Source organism: Castanea sativa, chromosome 4 (assembly GCF_040712315.1).
Source record: "Castanea sativa cultivar Marrone di Chiusa Pesio chromosome 4, ASM4071231v1".
Taxonomy (NCBI): domain Eukaryota; kingdom Viridiplantae; phylum Streptophyta; class Magnoliopsida; order Fagales; family Fagaceae; genus Castanea; species Castanea sativa.
The window spans coordinates 15,640,352-15,665,975 of NC_134016.1; the positions used below are offsets into that span (position 1 = coordinate 15,640,352).

The following is a 25,624-nucleotide window of genomic DNA, read 5'->3' on the forward strand; positions in this document are numbered from 1 at the left end:
AGGAAGTATACTAAGGCCAAGTCAGAAAGCTTTGTTTGTAGAGTCTCTTTCAGTCCAAGTCTTGAATCATTTGGCAAAATTTGGGAAGGAGAAAGACTATAGGGCTAAGAGGAGCTTGGCATATATGATTAGTTTGATAGGAAGATTAGGCCCGCCCCATCTCCTACTACATTCCCATTTCGGATTCTAGAGTTGGATTCGCCATTCTCCTTTCTGTCAATAATTCGAAGATGACCCTTCTTGAGTTGTGCATTCTCCAAGTACGAAATTCCGATTGTTCAAAGAATCAGATTGGTTCTATTAAGGACAGGTCGAATTGATGACCAAGAAAACTCTGGGGAAGAAGCAAGCTTCAACGCTCCCCAAGACAACAAAGCCATCATTGTGGGGAGGGTAAAGAGCTTCCAACGCAAAGCGGCCTTTCATTCCCTTGTTTCGTCATGGCACACCCCCCCCCCCCCTCCCCACAAGCACCCCCCGGCTCAAGGGAGACCAAAAAACGTCTTTCGTTTTCCCCACTTCGTCGGCCTTTGCCGCCTTCCTTAACAAGCCCTCAAGGCTCCTTTCCACCACCTTCCTCATAGAAGCTGCCAGGTTGACCCCGAAGGTCGAATTCTATGGTAGAGAATGTTGCAATAATAATTGGGCCACGAGAGACTTCTAAACAATCAATTACAAAAGTTACATAAATCTAATAAGTCAACAATAGAAAATAAAGCAAATTTCCTCATGGCTAACAACCAATCCAATAAAGTTCTAAAAAAAATAACTTGAGATCAGGCATAGAACTTTCAGTGTCTTCAAAACACCTGCTATTCCTGTCCCTCCAAATGCACCACATCAATTAGTGAGGGACAATCATCCAAATATGACTATTCCAATGACGACCAAACCATCCTTGCCAACAAGCTAAAAGTTCAACGACAAATTTTGGCATCACCCAATGAACTCAAAACAAACCCAATTTGCAAGTAAAAATTTTCTTACACAGTATAAAGTCAACTTTCATTCTCAAATATCTTGATACAGTTAGGAAAAAAATAGAAAGATGTTAGTATGGGTTGTAGGAAGTTTCCTAATTGAGGGGTCCCAACCAGCTGTCCCTGCAGCTATCATATTGAAGGATATTCCTTGTCCTATTTTAATGACCCTTTCTATATAAAAAAAAAGAATAGAAAGAGGGCTGAATTATATATACAGCCCCTCACTTTTTTGTATAATCATTTTCTTTCCATGAACATGGTATCAGAGCATTAAAGATTGTGTCTCCGATCCTCATCAATTAAATATTGTTGGAAGGAATGTGAAGACGTCCAGCATCTAAAGCGTCTTCACGCACCTCCTTTGTTGAAAACTGTTACTTAGCTTGTTGTTAGTAAAAACTCAGAGCTGAGTCATTGCTCTCAGTTGTTGTTGTTCTTGGTGGTTGGTTAGCAGATCTTAAGTTATTTTCGACCATCCTCCGCCTATCTAGGTAGCCATTGTTCTTGGTGGCTGTTGATTGAGTTCAATAGTCAAATCGCATCCTTGGTGGATCCGCGGTGGTTTTCGAACATCCTCCACCATTCTTGATTGTTTTTTGTACTAGATGGTTGGTTACTAGAGCATAATGGTGTGTTTACCAGTTGCTCAGCCGAAGTAATGGTCGCCAAAGTAGTGGTTGGTTGCCAGCATAGTGGTTGCCAACTAATTATAAGCTTGCCAGCTTTTTGTGTCTTCATAGTTGTTTGTCCCTCATCCAGGATAAAGATAGCCTAACCTAGATAAAGTCTCTGTTTGGCTTTGCTTGGTTTCAAATCATTTTGGCCGGATTTATCATTTTTTGGCCGTTACAGACTGCTTAAGTCGGTTCAGGTACAACTTCTATTTTGACTGATATAGACCGAGTTTCAGCCAGTTCAAGTAAATTTCAGCCCTCTTGTTGATGTCTTTACCAAGGCACTGTGTAGGAGTCATTCAAAGTCTATACGTTCAAGCTGGACATATATGACAGCATGCGGGGGAGTGTCAGAAAAAAATGGAAAGATGTTACTATAACATTGTGATGTGTGGGTTGTACTCTTCTAGAAGAGTTAGAGCCTTTAGGAAGTTTCCTGGTGTTGACGTGTCCTTACCAGCTGTCCCTCCCGGTTGTTATATCAAAGGATATTCCTTGTCCTATTGTAATGACCCTTTCTATATAATGAATAAATAGTAAGAGGGCTGAATACTATATACAGCTCACTTTATGTGTAATCATTTTCTTTCCATTAATATGTATTATTATGGATGTTTGTGTGTACACACAAAAATATACTTACCAAATATACTTCAAAATACTGTAAAACATAAAGTTTCTGTCCGATTCTTGATAGGATCTATAAGTTCACTACAGTTAAATATTAATGTAAAGTGAAATACTTTCATGACATTGGGGAAATTCTGACAGTGGAAAAACTCTCCTCAAATGATGTATTATTGTGGTAGATCGGTGTTGTATGTGTAAGGAAAGTGGAGAAACAGTGGATCATCTTTTGCTTCATTATTTGATAGCAATAGAACTCTGGGCACTTGTCATTTCTTCCTTTATAGTTAATGGAGATGCATAATACATTGACAGATCTTCTCACTTGTTGGAAAAGGAGATGTGGTACAGTGACAAGGACTTAAATTTCGGGTGCTACTCCGTTATGTCTTATGCAGGATATTAGGAGAGTGGAATAATTGTACTTATGATGGAGGAGGGCACTAAGTGATTCCACTTAATTCGCTATCCTTGAGAACTTCATTGCGGTGGGGGCATGATTTTTGTCAAGTATTTCTACTGTGTCTTTGTCTTCTTTTGCTTGTGGTGTACGACAAGGACTTGAAAACCAAATTGTACTTAGTTTTGATATCAACTGCAACACACCACATGCCTTGGACTTGTATATATACTCAGCCATGCTCATTATTCAACATATAAATTTGGTCTCTAGCAAACCAGGTTTAAATGATTAGGAATTCTTGTGGTGTGCTAGTTGTGATGAGAGCAAGCCGCCCTATGGTTATATTTGGGATTTGCAAGGGTTCTTTTGTACCACTTTTATAATCTCCTACTTTCTTAATGAAACTTTCTCCTAGATACCACCCATTGATGAGGGCCTAAGGCTGAACAAAGTAAATCTTTGTGTTCCATGTGTTATTGTTTCTCATATTTTTCTATTTCAATTTTGCATACACTCATTATTATTACATAAACTAACAGCCAATAGATATCAGAGCTTACGCTATCTTGGAAGAAAATATTAGCCAGCCTTGATTCTTCTTCTTTTATAGAAGTTGTTGATCTTTTAAATTTCATATTTTAATTCTTTAGGAGTAACAATATTTTTCTTCCCATGTACTATAGTAGTTCTCTCATTTCAATATACTGATCCATTTCCTTAAAAAAAAAAAATCCATGGCATTAATAGTATATTCTTTTTCTTTGACTCAAGAAAACAATTTTTTTTTCTCAATAAAGCCATCTAGAAATTTTGATCAATGGCTAATGGCCCAAATACCCTACTAATAAAAAGTAAAAAATTTATTTCAACCTTAAGTCTATAAACTGCTCATTATGGGTCGCAAGGCTGAAAGTTAAAAGGAATTAAAAAACTTATTAAAAAAATGCTCACAGTGACTACTGTGTTGCAACATCTACATAAAACATCAATGTCTCTTGATATATATTGTAGAGCACACCATCCATGTTATAGGAAGGGATTATACATATGTACATAAAAACTTATGAAATTTTAGATACTATATAAGTTAAAAATGCACTTAGTGGGTCTTGAACCCAATACCTTCCACTCTATTCTTGTGGGAGGAAAGGCCATTTAAGATAAAGTTCATTGGCTAAAAATTATAAACATGTATGAAACATTTAATTAATTAATTTTATATATATATATATATAAAAATCATTTATGCGTGCATATATGTGACTGTTTGTGTGTTTAAGATATCTGTAAGGCATCATGCACACAAATGCATATCTAGCAAAACAAAAGTCAAATCATTGGCATACTTACTGTTACTAGCTAACTTGTTTCTTCCTCAATACTTAATATACCATCCATGGCACCTTACAGCTACACATAACATGCAACTATGATAACGATGGATTCCATAGTCAACCAGTTTATAACTAAAAAAGACCTCCGTATCTGAGATAAGATTAAATTGAGTCTTAAGACAATGTTATTATATCTTTAAATACAAAAACTAAATTACTTACCCCATGTCATCATATCCCATAACAAGTGCCTCACCCTGAAATCATAATAAACTGAAAATCAATTTAAAGAAATACTGCTTTGTACAAAACTACAAAGACATGGTTTCAAGCTCTCCAGAGTGTCAACTTATCAACATTGGAGTTTACTTACATTTGCATCTATAGAAGAATATGATTAAAGCACTCAAAGATAAAAGTTTTTGTAAGGAAACATAAGCCAAAAATACACTTCACAAATGAAATTCTTTTGGATATGGTGCTAGCAACAAAAGATCAAAATGAATTCTACCAAAGGATATGAAGTTTGAATTCCAAATTCCTAATGTCATGATTTCTTATTTGGTAAATATTCTAAATAAAAAAAAATTTCTCCAAGGATTATTCCTAGGATGCAAAACCCAACCAATTTATTATTGATGCAAGCATGATGAGGTGGCCAATTATGTAATGATGAGGTTGCCAACCTTGCCACTAGAGCATGATGAGGTGGCTGAATCAACTACTCCACAAAAGCATGATAGATGTGACCAAAATCAGCTACCCAGCAAAGTATCTTTTTTTAAGACGTGACTAAATTATTTGAGACATATGGATAATTGCTGTAGAAGTTAGTTAGATGTGTGAAATAAACGTTATAGTAGTTAAATGCTAGCTCTAATTTGTGATTTTAGGAAAGAGATTAATCATTTATATGCATGTGTAGCTACAGTTCGTTAGGGAGGTTCATAATTTTTTTTTTTTTTGATAAATATGTTAGGGAGGTTCATAATTGGATTGATGTCATCATAACAACCCCCTTGGTGTATAAATAGCCATGCTTGGCCATTGTAATTTTTTCCATTGAATAAAAATTATTCTCAAAGTCTCAGATTGAGGTTGAGATTTCTTTCTCCCTCTCTCTGCTGCCACTTTCTCTCTCTATTCAATTCTCTCTTTCTTTAAGCTTCTCAAATTTCCCTTGCATCAATTCTACAATAAAGAAATTGTGTTTGACCTTTATTAAAGGGAACTAACTGTAGCAGCTTTGTTAAGGCTTGTAGCGGTCGATCCCCCTTTTAGGAAACACATTCGAAGGAGTCTCTATCTAGTCCTCTGTTTGACCTATAATGAAGCTTTGGTTGGAGTCAGTCAGCCATTATTCTATTGCCAAGCTCTAGACCTTTATCCCTTTCTTATTTGGGGTCTCATTGGTGATGCCAAGGATGGTTGTTCATAAGACAGATTGTTGGAAAAGGAGGCTCAATAGTCAATAGGCACAAAAGCATTGTCATCTTATCTGTTGTATCTCAGGTGATATTCGGTACCCCAAAAAAAAAAAAATCAAAACCTATTGTTACAATTAGGTATGAGGGGAAAATTTGAAATATTGTAATTACCCACCTATAAATAATATATATGTATGTTAAGGTAAATTATTCCCCACTGCAGAACTTGTGTGGGAACAGGATAGGGAGCTACAACTTGGTGTCAATAATCTTAAACTGTTGTGCCACCGCCAAAACTCCATCTACAAGTTGTTTCACTAGCTATCATTGTTGTGGTGCCACTCAATCATTGCTAGGACCAAGGCCTGTCATTAGGACCAATCACTCACACAAGCCACTCCTATGTTTGTCATGGTTTTGCTTAAGGCACTCAGTTCCCCCCCCCCCCCAACCCCCACAAAAACAACAACAACAACAGCAACAGTGTTGGGTTTGGAGTTGTGGTATCCCCATTGACCAGTGACATAGTAGATCCCTCACAAGCCCATGCATACAAGAATAGTTCATTTCATTAATTTCAAACTGTGAAAAGTCCAAATCAACTATAAGTCCACACTAGTTTGAAGCCCCACTGAAGCTGTGTGGCCAGAACAGAGGAAACCCATGGCCAATGAGATGCAGGACAATAGACTCTAAGGGAGGGACTTTATTTGGGAAACAAAACAAGAACAAAAGAAAGGGATAGGACCTAGGAATTAGCACTTAGGGTTTGCTTAACGTCAGCATCAAGAAATAAAACAAAAAATTAAATTGAACCCAAGCATGGGCACCTGGGACTGCTTGGAATCAGCACCAAACATAATAGGAACCCAGGAATCAATATGTGAGCAAGCTTGGAAATAGCACCAAGTACTAGAAGAAAACTCTCAACCCAAATTTATAAATCCAGTTTCAACTGCTTACAATAGCATTGGGTCCTTTAAACAGACTTCCCAAATTACATCAAACATGGAAAAAAAATTAAATCATAATGAGATTACATCAAATTTGAAAATAAAATCCAAATAGCCATCAAATCTCTCTAATAACATCAACTAGCACCAATCAAGATCAATCAAGTCCAACAAAATCAATCACCCGTCAAGGTGCAGCCTAGTGGTTACAGGTTTGGGATGAGCTATAGGCCCAAACATCCTAAGTTTGACCCCCACTAGGAGTTCCCCTAGATTACCTGATACATAGTTTTGGATAGGATCATGTATCCGTGATTTACTCCCCGAGGGTAGGTTCAAAGGGCCCTACCTTGGTGAGATTCCACGTCATCAAAAAAAAAATCCAACAAAATCAATCAGCATTAATGGTCTATGACTCTAATTTGGTGTCCACGCTAACTCTTCCAAGATGGGAGAAACTTGACCCATCAAGCATATTTCATGGTGGGCTGGAAAACAACAAAGTGGAGGCTAACGACTTGGCTTTGATGACAGCACAACTGGCCTTTAGGGTGTGGCTTGTGGTCTAATGAGGGTGGGGTTGTGGGCTTCTTAGCAATTGCAAATGTTGTTAAAGCGCACTTAAATGCACTTAGAGCTCAAAACTCAAAGCCTTAGGCCTAAGCACTTTGCTTGGTAAAAAAAAAGCTTATTTAATGAATCATACCTGAAGCATGCTTTTCTAGCACTTTTTGAAGAAGCACAAAGGCACACCTAAGTTTTTTTTTGGTTAAAAAATATATGAATCATTAAAATTAATTACTTGATTTTGAAGTAAATGACATGGACCATTAATTTATTTTTAAAATTTTACTCTTAAGCTGCCATACAACAAACATGATTGCATATCTAAAGACACAGTTAAATTACCAATTCCCAAGAGCTTAAGATGTTAAGCTTTTAGGAGATAATGAATTTAATCATTATTCTAACACCTCATGCACGGACCTAAACTCCCCCTTAATAAAGTGGAGCCAACATGCGGCATTTTTAACATTTTAAATGGGAGGTGAAGTGAAGGTAAAGATCAAACTTAAGATCTCTTGGTTTTCTAGTCTTCCGACTTACTTTCTATCGTTATTCACAATTCCTACTCATGGGGCTAATAAAATTGAAAAGTTGCAAAGGGATTTCCTATGGGGTGATAGCAAGATTCATTTGGTAGGATGGGATAAAGTTTGTGTGCCTATAGCCAAAGGTGGATTGGGGATAAGGAAACTCATTACCTTTAATAAGGCTTTATTGGGGAAATGGTTGTGGCGGTTTGGGAAGGAAGAGGGTTGGTTATGGAGGCGGGTAGTAGCTTCAAAATATGGGGAAGAATGGGGGGGATGGACCTCAAAGCTGGGTAGGGGAGTTCATGGGTGTGGTTTGTGGAGAAGTATTCACATGGGTTGGGAGGATTTCAGCAAAAATTGTCAGTTTGTTGTTGGGTTGGGGACTAGGGTGAGGTTTTGGCAGGATGGGTGGTCTGGGGATCAACATTTTCAATTGGTATTTCCAAGGCTGTATGGTATTGTCATTAATAAGGAGGTTTCTGTTGAAGCTTCTTTGCCTAGGCAGGGGGCGGAGGATAGAAGATTTTGGAATGTTTGTTTTAGTAGATTTTTTAATGATTGGGAGATGGATGAAGGGATGCAGTTTCTTCGTGTACTGGGTGCCATCACCCCTCCTATGGATGTTGGAGACCGGATGAGATGGAAATTGAAGCCTGATGGGGCTTTTGACATCCAATCGTATTATAACAAATTAAAGAATTCTCCTTCAACTGTCTTTCCTTAGAAAGCTATTTGGAGAGTAAAGGCCCCTAGGCGAGTTTCTTTTTTTGTTTGGTGTGTAGCTTGGAATAAGATCCTAACGGAAGATAATTTGAGATTGAGAAGATTGGATTTTGTGGATTGGTGCATTATGTGCCGTCATTGTGGAGAGACGGTGGACCACTTACTTCTTTATTGTGAGATGGCTTATCAGTTATGGAGCTTTGTTTTTATAACTTTTGGCTTGTCTTGGGTTATTCCTAGATCGATCCCAGACTTGCTTTTTGGATGGTAGAATTGGTTGGGGAAGCATTCGTCTCAAATCTGGAATTTAGTCTCGTTGTGCATCCTATGGTGTATTTGGAAGGAACAGAATCGGAGGACTTTTGAGGATTTGGATAGTTCTAGTGATCAGTTGCTTGCTTCTTTTAGTAGAACTCTTTTTGATTGGTCTCGAGCGTAGGGACTCACGTCTAGTGATTCACTCCCTTCTTTTCTTTGCTCCCTTTTTCTCTTGTAATTTCTTTGTTGTTTGGTTTTCTCTTTTGTTTCTCTCTGTTTTCTTCTCCTTGTTTTATCTGGGTTGCTCTATGTTTTTCATGCATAGAGTAGCCTTTCGTATATATATCATTCTTACTTATTAAAAAAAATCATTTAATCATAATTCTAACAAAATTAACTATATTGAGGACAGGAACTAAGGCTGCATTTGTTGTAAAATGTCTTCCGAAAAACATTGTCAGCATTTTCAGGTATTTGTTCATTATAAAACCTCGTTCAAACCGAAAATATTTTCGATTGACCATAAAATCACAATGGATAAAAGTTGTAATACGTTTTACGCCAAAATATTTGTAAAACATTTTCCAAATCCACGCATGCACACCCCCCCCCCCACCCCTTCCCTCTTTTATCTCTTTCTCACACAGACCCTTGGGGCTTCGACTAGCGAGCGATGATAAGGGCCACTAGGGGTGGTAATTTACTCCACCCGGCACAATTTTCCCCACCCCACAGAAATGGAAGGGCAGGGATGGGGAGACGTTTTCACCCTGCACCCTGGGGCAGGACAAAAATAGATTTAGGTTGCCCCCATATATTTACAAATTGCCCTTTATTTTATTCATATTTCAGCCCTAAGATCCTTACTAACTTTTATTATTAAGTATTAAAATGCTTGGATATGAAGACTTTTTTTTACTGTCTTGGTAATTACTTTAGTTTATTATTTAGTTGCAAAGTGAAAAATAGTTTGATTTGGTGTGATCAATATAATTGCAAGTATAATTATATACTATTATAATAGGTGTGGCCATGTGGGTGGGGTGGGTTAACATGGGGAGGGTTCTTGAGGGGCAGGCAGGGCAACTACCCTACGGGGTAGGAGCGAAGCACCAATAATATGCCCCACTCTGCCCCGTTGCCATCCCTGGGTGACGGGCAACAAAGTCTCCAGAATGCGTGGATCTCTAGGTTTCTCAACACTATTGATGTCACAGTGCGGTTTTATCAGACAAAGTCTCCAACATGCCTAGGGCCTTTCACAGCACTATCAATATCGTCGGGACTTGCAATGAGGATCTATCTCCGCTGCATGCGGTGGTGGCTGGGTTTTCTTGTGGTCTCTAGGCTTCTCTGATCTGGTAGGTTGTGCATTGATATGGTGGATTTTGTTGGTTGGTGCATGGATCTAGTGGGTTGTAAGATTTGCGGATTGGGTTGTGAGATGTGAGATTTTTTTTCATTTTGCGTCGGGGCAAACACCTAAAAATGTTTTTCGAAGCATTTTCAAGAATGCAACCATACACCTAGAGAAATGTTTATGTTGAAAAAACTTCATGAGGGAAAACATTTTATAACAAAACAAACAGAGGCTAAATTGCAAAAATGGCTGTTAGATTTACTTTCTTGGAAAACTATAGACAGCTTGACAACTATTTCATTCCTAAAGTCTACATCCCATTCTAAACCTATACTAAACCTATAGCTACTTCAGTTTTTTTCCCCATACAAAGAATCAATAAATGAATTAGGAAACCTAAGCAGATGATCCTAAGAAGATTGTTTGGTATTCATTGCATAATGCTGAAGATGGTGGTTGAACTTTTAGCTTGTTGGCAAGGGAAATTTAGGTGACATCAGAATGGTGTATATGACTGGCTGTTCCTCATTGATTGATGTGGTGCATTTGGTGGGAAAGAAATAACCAGAGCTTTGAGGATTCTGAAAGGACAATTCCTGAACTTAAATTTTTCTTCTTCAAAACTTTATTGGATTGGTTGTCTATAGTAGGAGGCAGTCACTTTATTTTTTCGATTTTTTCTTAGATGGATGCTAGTAATTTGTGTATTTGATTGTTCTTGTCCCTAGTGTGTACTTCCTATATACTTGGTTGTCTCTTTTTTTGATATTTTTGTTATGAGTAATAGGGGCAAAACAGTAATATCATGTACTTTATATATAAATAATATTTTATGTGTTAGGGTTGACTTATCAAACCCTAAACACCTTCACCTTCACCGTAAACATATTCTAACAATTTTAATAAAAAATTTCATTACATATCAAAAAAAGAAAAAAAATATTATTAGACGAGACAGCAAATAATATATATCATAAAGAGTTTGAGCCTCTGAAGTTACAAGATTAGTTGGAGAGAAACGCATGTTCGAGTCCTTAGTCGCATAAAACCGATCAAGCAGCTTTTTTATGTGATCATGCATGGTCGCATCTGTACCAATGCCCTCCTACATCCAAAGAAAAAGGGCAAAAGGAGAGCAATAAGTTAGTGACAGTTATCACTGTCTGATTAACTAGAGAATAGATCATCCAAATTTCAGACAATAAGGAGTCCATACCAGAATCAATCCAGATTAAGCATCTATTTTCCTCACCTTGTCCATACAACTAAGCAGATCAGCTTCACTCAGAAGTGGTGGTGGTCTAGTAACTCCTGAATCTAGGGTCAATGATGTTGGTACAAACTGTAAAATAACCAGCATACATGTAATAAATTTCAAGATACATAAAACAAGTCAAAGCAAAGTTTAACCCTTAAAGTTCAGAACATAAAATTGTACGATAAAATCTATGTGGTCTTATTCAGTGGACATTGGAAAAACAATATACAGCAGCCACAGAAAAATACATAAACAACTGGAACAAGTTCTCATAAACTTTAGACGAGAGAATCAAAGTTTCAGTTTTAGACTATGACTTTGAAGCTTCATGAATTTATCTGGCTGCTCGAAAGACTAGCTCATCCTACTAGTATTACCCTTCATTTTATGAGGATTACCCCCTTATTCATGGAAGAGGTCTGAGGGATGAGACATCCTTTAAGAAAAGAAGATATGAAAAAATAATAATAATAACTAGCCTCATCACATGCGCTTTGCACATGCAATGGGGCTCTCTTTTTTGTGGAGCAATTAGACAAAGAGAGAAAGAGAAAGACAAAGTGAAAGAGAAAGCAATATAATGAAATTTGTTAAAAACAAATGGAATGTTCATACCTTATTAATTGAGTTTTGAGTAATTGTCTTCCTTTGAAATTAGTTAGAACATGGGAATAAATGTGCAAGATTGGATTTGTTTTTTAGAATTTGAAGAAAGAGAAAAGATGATAAAGACGGAGAGACATGTAGAATGAAGTAACTGCTTGTTATTGGAAGTATAAAGTTACTGGGAACATGGGAGTAGATATGTTCAAGAGAACAAAGGAATAAAAAAAAACTTGTACTGGTAAACTGCTTTTTTAAATTTTTCAAAAATTTAGGAGTTTTAAAATTAATTCGAACATATGGATTTGGTTCCTGGCTGTTTGATGTGGATTGTTTGGACGGAAAGAAATTTGCACTCTTTTAAGGCTATTGAGAAATCACTGGTTTAGTTACAAGCTCTATGCCAGAAGACTCTTTTTGATTGGTCTAGGTGTTGGAGCTCCTCGAATTGTCCTTCTATCATTGAGTTTCTTTCTTCTCTTAGAATTGCACCTTAAGTTTTTTTCCTTCTTGTTTGTTGCTTTTTCTTGTGTTCACCATCATGAACACCTTGTATTTGCTTTCTTCGTTTTTTCATCTTGATTAATATTATTCTTATTACTTATAAAAAAAAAAATTTACATGTTTAACCCTACTATTTAAACTTTCTAAACAAGTGAATTTGAGGGTATTTTCGGCATAAAAAAGTAGGAATACAAACAGGAGAAACCCATTAAATAGTAGTATAGATAATCACATATACATGTTTGTTTGTATGAAGAGAGAATAAAGAAAGAAGGCCCTTAAAGAAGAGCACAAAAAATAACCACTTTCAAAAATGATCTCCAATAATACAAACTGAACTCCACCCCCCACCCCCCTTTCCCCCTCCCCCCAAGAGTCTCAACATCAAAATCCACAACATATGTTAACATACATTATGCCATCATGCAGATTGAAAAATTTTACTCTTTCAGTTCCTTTTATTGAAAAGATATACGAATCATGGGAAAGAGCCAAGGGAGGATCATTGGTGATACATCCTTAAAGGTATATCAAAATGAAATGGTGATCACAAGAAAAGATGGCATGTGAAAAAGGACAACATCACAGTTCTAAACAAACTCAGACAGACTATCAAGTTAACTAATGGTATCTTGTATAATGTGAACTGCATTATTTCTTCATTTCTACCAGTGGTTTTAAGCGCGCTAAGCGAACTTAAGCGCAAAGGCCTCCTAGAGCCTGGACGCAAAGCACAAGCACATGCCTAAACGATGTGAAGCGCACATTTTTAAAAAAAATTTATTAATGGTCAATACAACAATCAAGTGATCAATTAATCATATAAATTACAATAATACATTTTATATAATTTATATAACATTTATATAATTCTCTTGTGCTTTACAAAATATATGCAACCATAATATTTGATGGTCATGATTACAAAACATGGTTGAATCAAAATAGAAGTATAGAACAAAAAAGGCAAAGGCTAAAAAGTACTAGAATGGTAAGTAAATTTATCTTTGCCTGACAAAATATCTTTGCCTAACAAAATCAATGCAATCCTAATCTACATAATCATCATCCCCATTAAGCAAGGGACCATCATCATTGTCATCATAAGATATGTAGCCCTTAGCATTTTCCTCATCATCTTCATCTCCATCATGAGGAGCATGTGAACTAGAACTTGAACCTGTTGCTTGACTTGAGTGTTTGTTTGTGTGGTTGTGGTCCAAAAGGTCTAAAATATCTAAAGAGGTAGGCTAAGGTGTATGGTAGCACACCATACTATTAGTTCTTATATATTAAATCAATGGCTTATATCAAACATATTTAGATCTAATAGCTAAAAATCAAATCAAGATTTTTATTTTAAAATTTACAAAAAGCTCAAAAAAGCGGGCTTTGTGCTTAATAAAAAAGTTCTAAAAAGCACGCTTAAGGCGAGCTTTTAAGAGGGCGCCTCGCTTTAGAGGGATAAAGCCCCAAGGCCTGTACGCTTTGCACTTAAGCGCGCTTTTAATAACACTGATTTCTACCATGAGTTAGCTAAAACCTTTGTTAATATTTTAATCTCTTTAGTCCAAAAAATTCTAAGAAGTTGCTGGGCTGAGCACATTTTAGCATTTCAACTATATCACAAAACGATGACATATCTAAGAGCTGAAAGGGTTCTAGGGATTTTTTTTTTTTTTGATAATTTATTCTAGAGAGTTATATGCTAGCTGAAAGTTCCATCCAACTGATAAATGTAAGCAGTGGGAGGGGAAAGAAGTGATAGAACAGATCAAATATGGAGTAAAAAAAATACAACAATCAATATGCTTGGAAAAACTTAAATGCAGTTCATGATGAGATGATCAATAGCATACCTGTTGTCCAGAGACATATGTTGGGATTGTTGAACTTCCCCAAGACTCAAAGCGGTAAACATCTAAGTAGTTTTTCTGGTCAAACAAGAAGCAATCAGGTCAAATACAAAATCATCATCATTAATCCCAAAACCCATCAAAAGCCATCCGTTTGGGGGGGAAGAAGGTTTTAAAATAGTAATTTCATTTTAATTCCTAATTAAAATAGAAGCCGGTTCTCTGTCCATTCAAGTAAAATATAGAGATCGATACATCCAAGAAAGATCATGGGTCCAAAAGGCTGTTGCTAATTCAGCTTCCCAAATTAGAGTGTCGTCAATTTTTTTTCTTTTTAAGTGTTTATCAATCATAAACAGGATATTAAATTCTACCTTAGCATAAAGCTGTTAAGCAGTTAGCAACTAGAGTTCCATCTTTGATCAACACCAATTTTATTCTTTCTATTAATTATTTTTTGAGCTTTCTTTTTTTTTTTGATAGGTAATAGATATTTTCATTAATAAAAAAGTACATCATGTTCACGATGATAAACAAACTATACTTGAAATAAATACCAAAAAAAAAAATCACAGAGAAACAGAAACAGATTGCAGGAAACCAAATACGTAAATACATTGCATAAAACCCCAAGTCAAAAAGTGAATTCAAAATGAATTGAAACAACGATGCAGCCATGCAAGATTGATTTGTTACTATTTCGCAAATTCGTCTCTTCAAGATTTATTTTATGGGAACCACGGGTGAAGTCCAATTGAAGTAAAAGTCACGTGGTTTTAATGGAGTAGTCATGTGTGTTTTAGGGTCAACAGTTTTTTCTTTGAGTTATTATTCTATAAGTTATGGTAAATTTTGTACTCGGGAAAATCTGTAAATTCTATAAGATTTATTTTAAGGGAATTTTGGTAGTTTGGTTGAGTGTCCATTTAGAACAGCTTATTTAATTGAACTGAAAACTTAGTAGGACCTATGAATAGTAGCAAAAATAAGCTGCAAGTGGAGATAAGCTGAGAAATTCAGCTCATCCCAAACGCACACTGAGTCTAGAATTTCCTTCTTTTTAATAATTTGATTGTTAGGCCTTCATACGATGGAAAGTGCCTTCCATCAAACGCTATAGGTCATGGGAGAGGGGGGATTTGAATCCTGGAATTCTACGTTGAAAAACACTAAGAAGTGTCAGTTAAGCTACAATGCTCTTAGTAGTTGAGTATAGAATTTTCTAAAAGATCCTAAGGGGTTGTTTGGATTTCAAGTTTTCCATCACCCATAACCCAAAATACCGTGGACCCCACCACAAGGTGCTTGTTTGGCTTTGCTTACTCAGTGATGTTTCCATCACTTAATTCTCTGGTTTTTAAGTGATGAGATATCAAAATTGAAAACACAATTTGGGAGTTTCTGAAAACAGAGAATAGAGTGAGATGGCATTTCCCGTAATTTTTAGCAACGAATGGGACCCACTATTCAATGTCTTGTCTAATCACCAGCTCTCTTTCTTCTTCTTTTTTTCTTTTTCTTTCTTTCTTTCTTCTTCTCTTCACATCTGCTTCTCTGTTTCTTCTTTTCTTTCTTCTTCTCTTCACATCTGCTTCTCTGTTTCTTCTTTTCTTTCTTCTTCTCTTCACGCCTATTGCTCTCTTTCTTCTTTTCTCTCTTTCTTCTCTCTTTCAGTGTTTAGCTTTTACTCCCAACGGCTCTCTTTCATACCAGACCAAACCCATCTGCACAGCCCAACATATCCCATCTTTCTTCTTTTCCTCATCACAGCCCCATCTTCAGAGTAAACCCCTCAGCCTAGCCACGTCCAGCGACGCATCTGATCTGATCCAACCTGCGGCGGCCCCATCTCAAACAGGAGAAGGATGACAGTGACACAAAACCCACAAACCACCTACAAAGACCCAATTGTATAAACAGAGCCACATGTACCACCTACCGAGACAATAACATCTACGACATCAACAAAAAAAAAAAAATTGAATCAAGAAAAAGACATACCCAGGTTGGAACAATGGTGATCGGAACTCCAAGGGGGTAAGGATTGGACTGGGATATAAAATAGTATGCTTTAAGCATTGAGGCATGTTGGCCTTCTTTTGTTATTTTCTCCCTTTCCCTTCTCTCGTCTCTTCTTTTCTTTCTCTTGATATTGTTCATATAGCCCCTAAACACCCTGAGGTGTTATTTGGTTTGGATTTTCAAAAACTACTCTAAAATACTAGAGATCAAAAATCGATTGCATTTGGACAATGAAGTGATAGAAGAGATGATCTACCATGCCATCATTACTCTACCACAAGAATTTTCCCTAAAGCAGCTGTTCAAAAAGGGGGGAAAAAGGCTACTTTCAGGGGTGCCATGGACCATAAAATGGTATTCCAAAAGGATGCTGCACTTTTAGGCCCTCTCAAAGCCACATAATAAGATCAACCATCTATAGACTACTTTCTTTCAACTTCCAATACATTATCTACTCTTCTCCTTCCTAACCTAACCCTCACCGAGTACAGCAACTCAAAAAAAAATTCATCAATTCCTATTTCAAGCTGCGCTCATAAAAATAAAATTTCATCCACGGTCCTTCCTGTCATACCCAAATATGAAGCTACTGCTTCTTTTTCAACAGTTATACATTGAGATGGTTCGCATCACACCTAGGGGGCATACAACACAACTTACAAGCATTACAGGAACACATGCACTCTTACATGTCAACAAAAAAATTTGTAGCTACCGTGCTCATTAAAAGCTAATGAGGATACTAGATACATAACACAAGTCTCTTCCTTTCTCCAGAAAGGGACCAACTGTGTTAAGAAATGGGGCTAATCAAAGCACAAGCAAATCTTTTAATATAAACGATAGTACCTAGTGCATAAAATGGGGGTCTAAAAAAGATAATTGGTAAGCAACTCCAAAATTTTATTATTATTTTTTCGAGAGGCTGATTCCCGGTCTCTTGTATACTATTAATACAAATAAAGTTAGTGAGAACAACTGCTGTTATTTGTGAATTAACAATCCTCCAAAATAAACCAAAGTATAAAAAATGGTGAAACTTAATTATTTTGTAATATACTTAATGCTCAATAAATGGTGACATTTCATTGGTTTGCATTTGAGTCTTTAATAATGGTTGAACTCTAAAGCTCATTAAAGAATGGGGCAATGATTGCCATCATATAGAACAACTACTTAATAACTTCAACTGACACATTTCTAGAACCATTAGAGATGCAAAAACTTCCCAAAGATACAACCATAACCTATTTCAAGCATTGATTACAGTTTCCCAAAATACCATTCAAGCACACCCAACCCTGAGCCATCAAGATATATATATATACACACACATACACTAGTCTATACCCGTGCAATGCACAGGAAAGTTTAACAAAATGTAAAATCTTCTTTTATTTATTTGCCTTAAATATAAAATTGATAATTATCGTAGTTATTAATAGGAATTATTATAATTGTATTTGTATATGGAACTATGAATTCTACCATTTAAAGAAAATATGATGTGTCAATATTCTAATGGAGGATTTAAATATAGAATAGAATCTAAATTCAATTAAAAATTATATATTATAATAATGATTGTAAAATTGTGAGGCCTCAAAAACTTAGGTGGCAAAATATTATAAAGTCAACTAAAAGTCAACCATATTCGGTTATATATATATATATATATATATATATATATCTTTTTCAACTTTTGGACATAACTCACAGCTAGTATTGCTCTTCCTGATGCAGAAAATAATTCACCAGCAATGTCGATTTCAACGTTAGTTTCGGCCCCTACTGCTGGCTGGGAGACACATGCCAGGAAATGGCGAACAACCAGCTCATACAATCTCTGTCACCAAATGAAAGTAATTTAAAATTCAAAAGAGTTAGTAAAGCATGCTTCTTGACTCAACACCACAAAAACACATTTCCAACACATTCAGTTAGCAGTTAAATGCCAATTAAGATGGTGAGATGCTTACATGGTGATCTTGACTCCATCCAGATTCCCCAGAAGAAAATTTTGTTGGATGAATTGGTGGATGGGCCTTGTCATCATGTCCACCATTACCAGGGTTTCTCCAAAGTCCTGACCCAGGTTCCAACAACTGCTGTGCATATGGTCCCCATACAGGATGCCTTTGCTGTTCTTGCACAATTGCCTACGTGAAATTTATCTCATAGAGTCATATGGGCCAATTAAATCACCAAAAGCCAATGGAAACAAATGACAAAAAAGATGATGACCAACAAAAGGATATAGACAACATCAAACTTAGTGAAAAGCTGCTATAATATTTGGAGAGTAGAAGGAATTTAGCGGAAATGCAATGCCGACAAAGTTACCAACATGCAGATCAGTTCTCTGAGAAAAGCTATCAGTCTCTGTACGAGGATAGCTGATGAAACCAGCTTGATATAAATCTTCCGCAACCTATAAACAATAAATTGACTTGAGTTTCAGGCTGAGATGTATGTTAAAAACAATGTGAAAGGTCATAATGAGCACAGTATAAGAACAAAAGCTTTTAAAAACACAATTGCTAGAGTATTTTGGGAAAACAAGGAACTTTCATTCATATATTTTTCTTTGGTAAAGGAAAAAAAAGAGTGATAATGATATCAGACAGATCTAAAATAGGCATACCTTTCAAACTGCCAATTTTGTATGTCCCAAAAACTTCTTAAGAAGTAGCTCAAATAGATAATCAAGGAGAGCCATCTAAAATAATCTATTCATTCGTCGCTTATAACCATAATTGCAATTGTGCAAAGAGGATGGAATTTTAAATTTGAAGCTCTAAGAAAAGGGAGCAAAGAAATGACAAGGAATTGCATATTTGGAAAGAAGATTTACATTAGTTGGATGAATGGATCTTTTAGAGGTTAAACCTTCAGAAAGAGTAGAAACACAGCATTATGCAGCCAACCATGAGTCCTAATAAAAGAAATGAGATTTCTGCAGGGTTGAAAATCGTATTCTTTCACAAAACAGATAGACCAGGCCTGCAAACACACCTAAACACACTTCCCCATATTGTATCATATAAAGTGGATATAAAAAAGCTTCTATAACTATACTCCATTACTTCAAATTCAATTTTTTTTTTTTTTGCAACTATAATTTTTTTTTGATAATTCAATTGTTACAACAAGTGCGGAGGGAGGATTTGAACCTTGGTTCTCCTTGTAAAGAAGACCAAGCAATGCCAGTGACCTACACTTGACTTTGCAACTACAAATATACACACGCATTTCCCCATTATTTTTCTACAAAAAGTAGATAAAAACTTCCATAAATAAACCACTTTTGTAGGAATTGAACCTTTCCATGATCATTCTCAGTTACTTTGATTTCATGTTAAATGTTGTCTCTAATTAAGTAGCAATCAATCGGAAAAGGATGCCAAAGTGTCATCAATACAACAGACGTATACAGCTCACCTTCATAGTGTGTTCAGAACTCATCCGAAAGAATCGTGAAGCACGTTTTTCAAGCTCAATGGTATTTAAAGGATAAGGAGGATACTTCAATTTCTCCTGTTGTCTAACCTTTGTAACCTATATTGCAGTTAAATAAGAAAAAACCCAAATTTCAGAAATATCTATACCATGAAGTTAGCATTATACTCAAGTTACATATTTTCATTATAACTCACAGTTGCAGTTGGCTCCTGAACACACATCTCATAAATTATAACAGCACATGTGTAATCAAACAGATGACCGCGCCTGCAAAATAAGATATGCTCAATTTCAACTCTATGGCTACTAAACCTCAAAAATAAATGTCTAAGGCCTCTTGATTTACATCCAATTGAAAGTAGCAATGCCTTCATCCGATTTGTGAGAACAGTTGATGGTCCAAAATTCTTCTGGCTCGTGTGCTTGTATTTCCCAATATCTTTCCACAACGAAGCCAAGTGTAGGGAACTGCACTTAAGGATGAGGTGAAATGACAAATGCAGGAGAGATGCATCCCACTTTTTAGTAGAAAATCATTTACATTTTATTTTTCAATAGCAACCATACCTGACAAGGACCATAACTTAGAACAAGATTTCTGTCATCTGTAGTAAAATCAATAACAAATGTATCTTTCAACAGCATAGTCTGAAACCTAGTGAAAGAAGCACCGATCCGAAGATCTATTTCCTGCAAACAAATAAAAGAGAGAATTTCATTCCAACTTAGAAGGAGATACAACTGCCAAAAAGAACAGTGATAGAAGGACTAACACACTTCTTGAGCTAACAGCAATATAGTAGATAAGAGGTCTATAAGCATGGTGCCAAATAACTAGGAATTAAATTAACAAATAAAAACAATCTTTTCGATTCAGACAAGCATACAGCTATTGAGGAAACTTATCAAATGAGTTCACAATAATCATAAATAAACAAGTAGAGTTCCACATTGGTTATAGAAAGTACTCACTTGCCTAGCATCCACTGCATCAGCAAAACATTTATTCGGCTCAACAAGACGTTGCACTGCTTCATGGATTTCCCTGGAATCAATCAAGATCATGAAAGTAAAGACAAGAGGATATTAAGAACCAACAGAATATTATAACCTTTAGGACCTGTCAATTAAAGCAGAAAAGTGAGCCCTCTTGATGGTAAGATGAGGGTTTACTGCCGTGCAAACTTCTATCACTTCAAATGCAATATTTTCTCCTTCTCTATCACAATCTAGCCACAATACAAGCCACTGGCACCATCTAGCTTCCTCCTCCAAAGTCCTCTTGATATCCAACTTATCCTAAATTAGAAAAAACAAAAACAAGAAAGAGACAGGTCAGTCAGTTATTAATTCACATGAATATCTAGCAATTTGTGCTTTTGCTTTTTCTTCCATGTGTAAATTATACTTTGTTGTGTCCACCTCATTATAATTACAAAAAGTTTACTAAACAAGTACACAACCAAGCAACTTTTTCTACAACATCCAATTAACTTTTATTCAAACGCCTCATTTCAATCACTACCTCACTCATGATAAACTACCGCTTTCCCAATGGCTTAAGCTAACAGGAAATAATGAATTTAATTATTTAACCAGAATATTAACGTGCCTCATATGACCCGGACCAACACCTGGTATTTGGAAAACCTATTATGATACCATGACAAACTACCGGCGAACTAGGGAATGACAAAAATAATGAATTTCATCGTTTAACCATTATTTTAACACCGACCTTCACATGTCCTAAACCAACTTACACAGAATTTGGAATTTTTTTAACTTTTTAAATAAGAGGTAGAGCATAGACAAAACTCAAAGCACCTATCATGATACCATGATATACTACTAAGTAATAGGTAAAGACGAATTTAATCATTTAACTATTATTCTAATAAAACACCAATATACATAGAGACCTAATTATTATTCTGATAAAACACCAATATACATAGAGACCTTGGGGACGAAGAATTTAATCATTTAGCCATTATTCTAACAACGCACATATGCTTAGAGAGAGAGAGAGAGAGAGAGAGAGACCTCGGGGACGAATTTGTGGACGGGAGCGTGGAAGAGATCGGCGGGGTCGCAGGAGTGCCATTTGCGATATCGGTCTTGGAATTCGAGCTCCATGAGGTGACCAGTGACGGAAGTGACGAGCATGTGGCAGGGGCGACCATTGATGGAGTAACTGAACTCGAATATCTTGTTGTATCGCGACCGACCCTCCCTGGTTCTCAGGCCACCATTGTTCCGAGACAGAATGGAGGCCACCGACTTCGCCACCGACGGCTTCTCCGCCACGTGCAGCACCTTCATGCCGCCGCGCCCGCCGCCGGACATCGTTTCCGCCTTCAAACTTCGGAGTTTGATTTGGAGCAAATGAGTAGTAGGGTTTTGATTTTTGCGTGGATGGATTTTCCCGCCAGTTTCATACCCAAATGACGTGAAAACAAGGGTTCTTGAATTTGTTCGGATATGGAAGGGCACTTTCGTCATTTATGTTTATATGCAGTCTTTTTTACCCATAAATTTAATTTTATCCTGAGTGCGGAAAGTTTTTTTTGAAATAACGGGGATGCTATGCTTTTGCTTTTATTTTTTAAAATATCTAGCAACATGTTTCTATTTTAAAATTATTTAAGTATTTTTGTTTTGAAATTTGATTTTTTCAAAATCGAGTTTCAATGTAAAACTCGATTTATAGAAAATCGAGTATAGGTGATCAAACTTAAAAGTAAAAAATAAAAATTTGTAGAACTTGAGTTCCACGACCGAGTTCATGGAACTCGAGTTCTTTGAATGGAACTAGAGTTCCATAATTTTTTTTTTAAGTTTCATTTGACATAACTTGATTTTAAACCAATCGAGTTTTACATTGAAACTCAATTTTAATAAAAGGCGAAAATGCACTTTTGGTCCCTACATTTTGGGTCAATTTCCATTTTGGTCCCAAAATTGATTTCTTTGCTAATGTCATCCCGAAAAAAAGAAAATCGTTTTTAAAATGGTCCTTTCCGTCAAGCTAGAAACGGAGAAATCCTACGTGGCTAACGGAATGTCCTGTTTGCTGACGTGGTGCTGACGTGGCTATTTAAATATTATTAAAAAAGATTATTTGGCATATTTAAATGCCATGTCAGCATTTTAATTTTTTTAAATAAAGCCACGTCAGAAAATTTATATAAAACAGAAATTAAATTTAAAAAAAAACCTTAAATCTAATTTAATTAAAAAAACTTGTTTCTAAAAAAAAAAAAAAAAAAAAAAGGTGTTCTTCGTGTTCTTCCCCATCAAACCCAGGAAGAACTCAAACCCACATTCCCAGAAAACAAAATCATTAGTATTTAATAATGCTTAATGGAAAAAAAAAAGGGAGATCTAATTTAATTCCTAGTAGAACTCTTTCAACAAAATCAGACACATACACTCTCTCTCTCTCTCTCTCTCTCTCTCTCTCTCTCTCTCTCTCTCTCTCTCTCTCTCTCTCTCTCTCTCTCTCTCAAACTCAATCAACCATGGAAGATTCATCATCAAAAGACGACAGCCCACGAGTTCTCAGAGTGCTAGAAGCTCTAAAACAAGCCTCGCACGAGTTACAAGCCCACCCGAGCCCCAACTCGGACGAGCTCAACTCGTCCTCCGCCATTAACGCTCTCCTGGAGCTTGAAACCGAGTCCGACGCGCTTCTCTCCAGAGACCCAAATCTCTCTACCCTCTCTCAACACCTTTCCAACCTCAAAGCCCTCCTCGAGACCCTCAAGAATTCACGCCGCCACCACAGCATCCAATCGTTCTTGACTCGCCGAGTCTCGACTCACTCCATCTCCCGAGTCGCGGCTTCCATTGAGTCCGAAATTCAAGCCTGGATCGACCGCGAGAGCATCGAGACCTTGACGCGTGGACTACGCGAGCAACCAAAATTCAACAACGAGGACGAGTTGATAAGGTTTAACAAAGATGTGTTCGTGGGTTTGAGAGAGAGAGAGAGAGTGTATGTGTCTGATTTTGTTTCTGGGTATGTGTTTGTTGTTTGGTTGCTGGGTTTGTTTTCTGGGAATGTGGGTTTGAGTTCTTCCTGGGTTTGATGGGGAAGAACACGAAGAACACCTTTTTTTTTTTTTTTTTTTTTTAGAAACAAGTTTTTTTAATTAAATTAGATTTAAGGTTTTTTTTTAAATTTAATTTCTGTTTTATATAAATTTTCTGACGTGGCTTTATTTAAAAAAATTAAAATGCTGACATGGCATTTAAATATGCCAAATAATCTTTTTTAATAATATTTAAATAGCCACGTCAGCAAACAGGACATTCCGTTAGCCACGTAGGATTTCTCCGTTTCTAGCCTGACGGAAAGGACCATTTTAAAAACGATTTTCTTTTTTTAGGGATGACATTAGCAAAGAAATCAATTTTGGGACCAAAATGGGAATTGACCCAAAATGTAGGGACCAAAAGTGCATTTTCGCCTTAATAAAATTGAGTTTCAAAACAGGGACACGGATCTAAATAGTTTCAAAACAGAGACATATTAGTCGATTTTAACTTCCTTCATTTAACGTGATGCGAGATAGAGTAGTTTTTGGAAATAATTTATGGAAAATAATCTCTAAAATAAATTATATTTTTAATAGAATTTTCATTGACCAAATTTAGTTTTTATTTGGCTCTTTTTTTTCCAGATACTACCAAACACAAAAAAAAAAACACATAAAACTATTATTTAGTTTTCCATCAAAACAAATGGGTGTTAACTTTTTTTCTAACCCTCAAAAAAAAAAAAACCTTCAATCCAAAAAAAGAAAAAATTTTTTTACTTCTACAACATTTTCATAACAAATCTTATATGGTAAGTTATTATTGATTCTAATTTGAATTTACAATTAAAATTACTTTTTTGCCTACCTACAATAGCCAATAGTAGCAACCTGTTATTTATGATTTGTTTTGGATAGGATATAGCATTTCTTAAAAAACAAAAAGTGTAACATTACTAATGGTTTTTTTTTTTTTAAGAAGTACTAATGAAAGAAATAAAGATGACAATAATCTGTTATTATAAATAACATTTACTTTATATTAGAGATGCTGCGAGTTTTTTTTTTTTTAATGATAATTATAAAATTAATTCTTCACCTTTTTTTTACCACTTAAAAGGAAATATAGAGTGTAAAATAGGATTTTTTTTTTGAAAATAAATAATAAAAATATATTATTCCTTTGAAAGAGAGAGTATAATGTTTAAAAATATCCTCATTCTTTCAAATCAGTCCTTACTAGCATTTGAACGAGAAAATATAATTCTAGCAAAAAAAAAGTAAATATAATGATAAAGGGTAAAATTTAAGGTATATTGCATTAAATGCAATAGGTTAATTAAGTTTCTCAATTAGTTTTTTCTTTTTATTTTTTGAAGAAACCTCAATTAGATTAAGAGAAATGTTTTGTCTACAACATTTTCATAACAAATTTTAAGTAGTAGGTTGTTATTGGTTGTTATAGGTATGCAAAAAAGTAATTTAAGTTGTAAATTCAAATTAGAACCAATAACAACTCACCACTTATAATTTTTTGTAAAAATATTGTGAACATAGCACTACTCTTAGATTAAACATATGGTTATGTTAAATTTAATTATCCTTGGACAACAAAGCAATGTTATGTTTCATTGGTTAATACAATTATGTACTCGAATTCAATCGGGGAATTTAATATACTTCACCAAATGTATTGCATGATCTAAGTTTTGTTCAATTATTAGAAGATCTTTATATATATGTGTGTGTGTGTGTGTGTATGTGAAAGGAAACCAATTATTAGAAAATCAATTGCACTTTACCCCTTAACTATTGGATCCATTTCTGCTCTGCTAAAATTTAAAATTCACCAATGTCCCCTAAACCTTTGGAAATAGGCAAAGTATTCCTTGCCATTATTGAATTCCGTTAAAATTCTACTTCCTTTATTTTTCTTTGCGCCACTGGGTAATCTGTTCTCCAATACTTAAGTTGCATTAATGGATAGACAAATGCCATGTTTCACAACTTATCTTAGATATCACACCATTCTTGAGC

At 35.7% G+C, this 25,624-nt stretch overlaps 1 protein-coding gene across 1 annotated transcript in view; it reads right to left on the reverse strand.

Annotated features, from left to right (window-relative positions):
- Positions 1 to 22,000, reverse strand: part of LOC142630361 (DNA topoisomerase 3-alpha) — a 34,237-nt gene extending 12,237 nt beyond the window's left edge. Inside the window, exons 1-14 of the mRNA XM_075804350.1 lie at positions 21,591 to 22,000; positions 20,665 to 20,843; positions 20,517 to 20,589; positions 20,112 to 20,234; positions 19,891 to 20,012; positions 19,739 to 19,811; positions 19,524 to 19,640; positions 18,430 to 18,513; positions 18,062 to 18,241; positions 17,800 to 17,928; positions 14,064 to 14,138; positions 11,092 to 11,181; positions 10,840 to 10,944; positions 4,244 to 4,278 (exon numbers count right to left, since the gene is read on the reverse strand). Coding sequence (XP_075660465.1) covers positions 4,244 to 4,278; positions 10,840 to 10,944; positions 11,092 to 11,181; positions 14,064 to 14,138; positions 17,800 to 17,928; positions 18,062 to 18,241; positions 18,430 to 18,513; positions 19,524 to 19,640; positions 19,739 to 19,811; positions 19,891 to 20,012; positions 20,112 to 20,234; positions 20,517 to 20,589; positions 20,665 to 20,843; positions 21,591 to 21,893 — 1,688 coding nt within the window. The 5' untranslated portion in view covers positions 21,894 to 22,000. The remainder of the gene's footprint in view (positions 1 to 4,243; positions 4,279 to 10,839; positions 10,945 to 11,091; positions 11,182 to 14,063; positions 14,139 to 17,799; positions 17,929 to 18,061; positions 18,242 to 18,429; positions 18,514 to 19,523; positions 19,641 to 19,738; positions 19,812 to 19,890; positions 20,013 to 20,111; positions 20,235 to 20,516; positions 20,590 to 20,664; positions 20,844 to 21,590) is intronic.
- Positions 22,001 to 25,624: the final 3,624 nt, after the last annotated feature.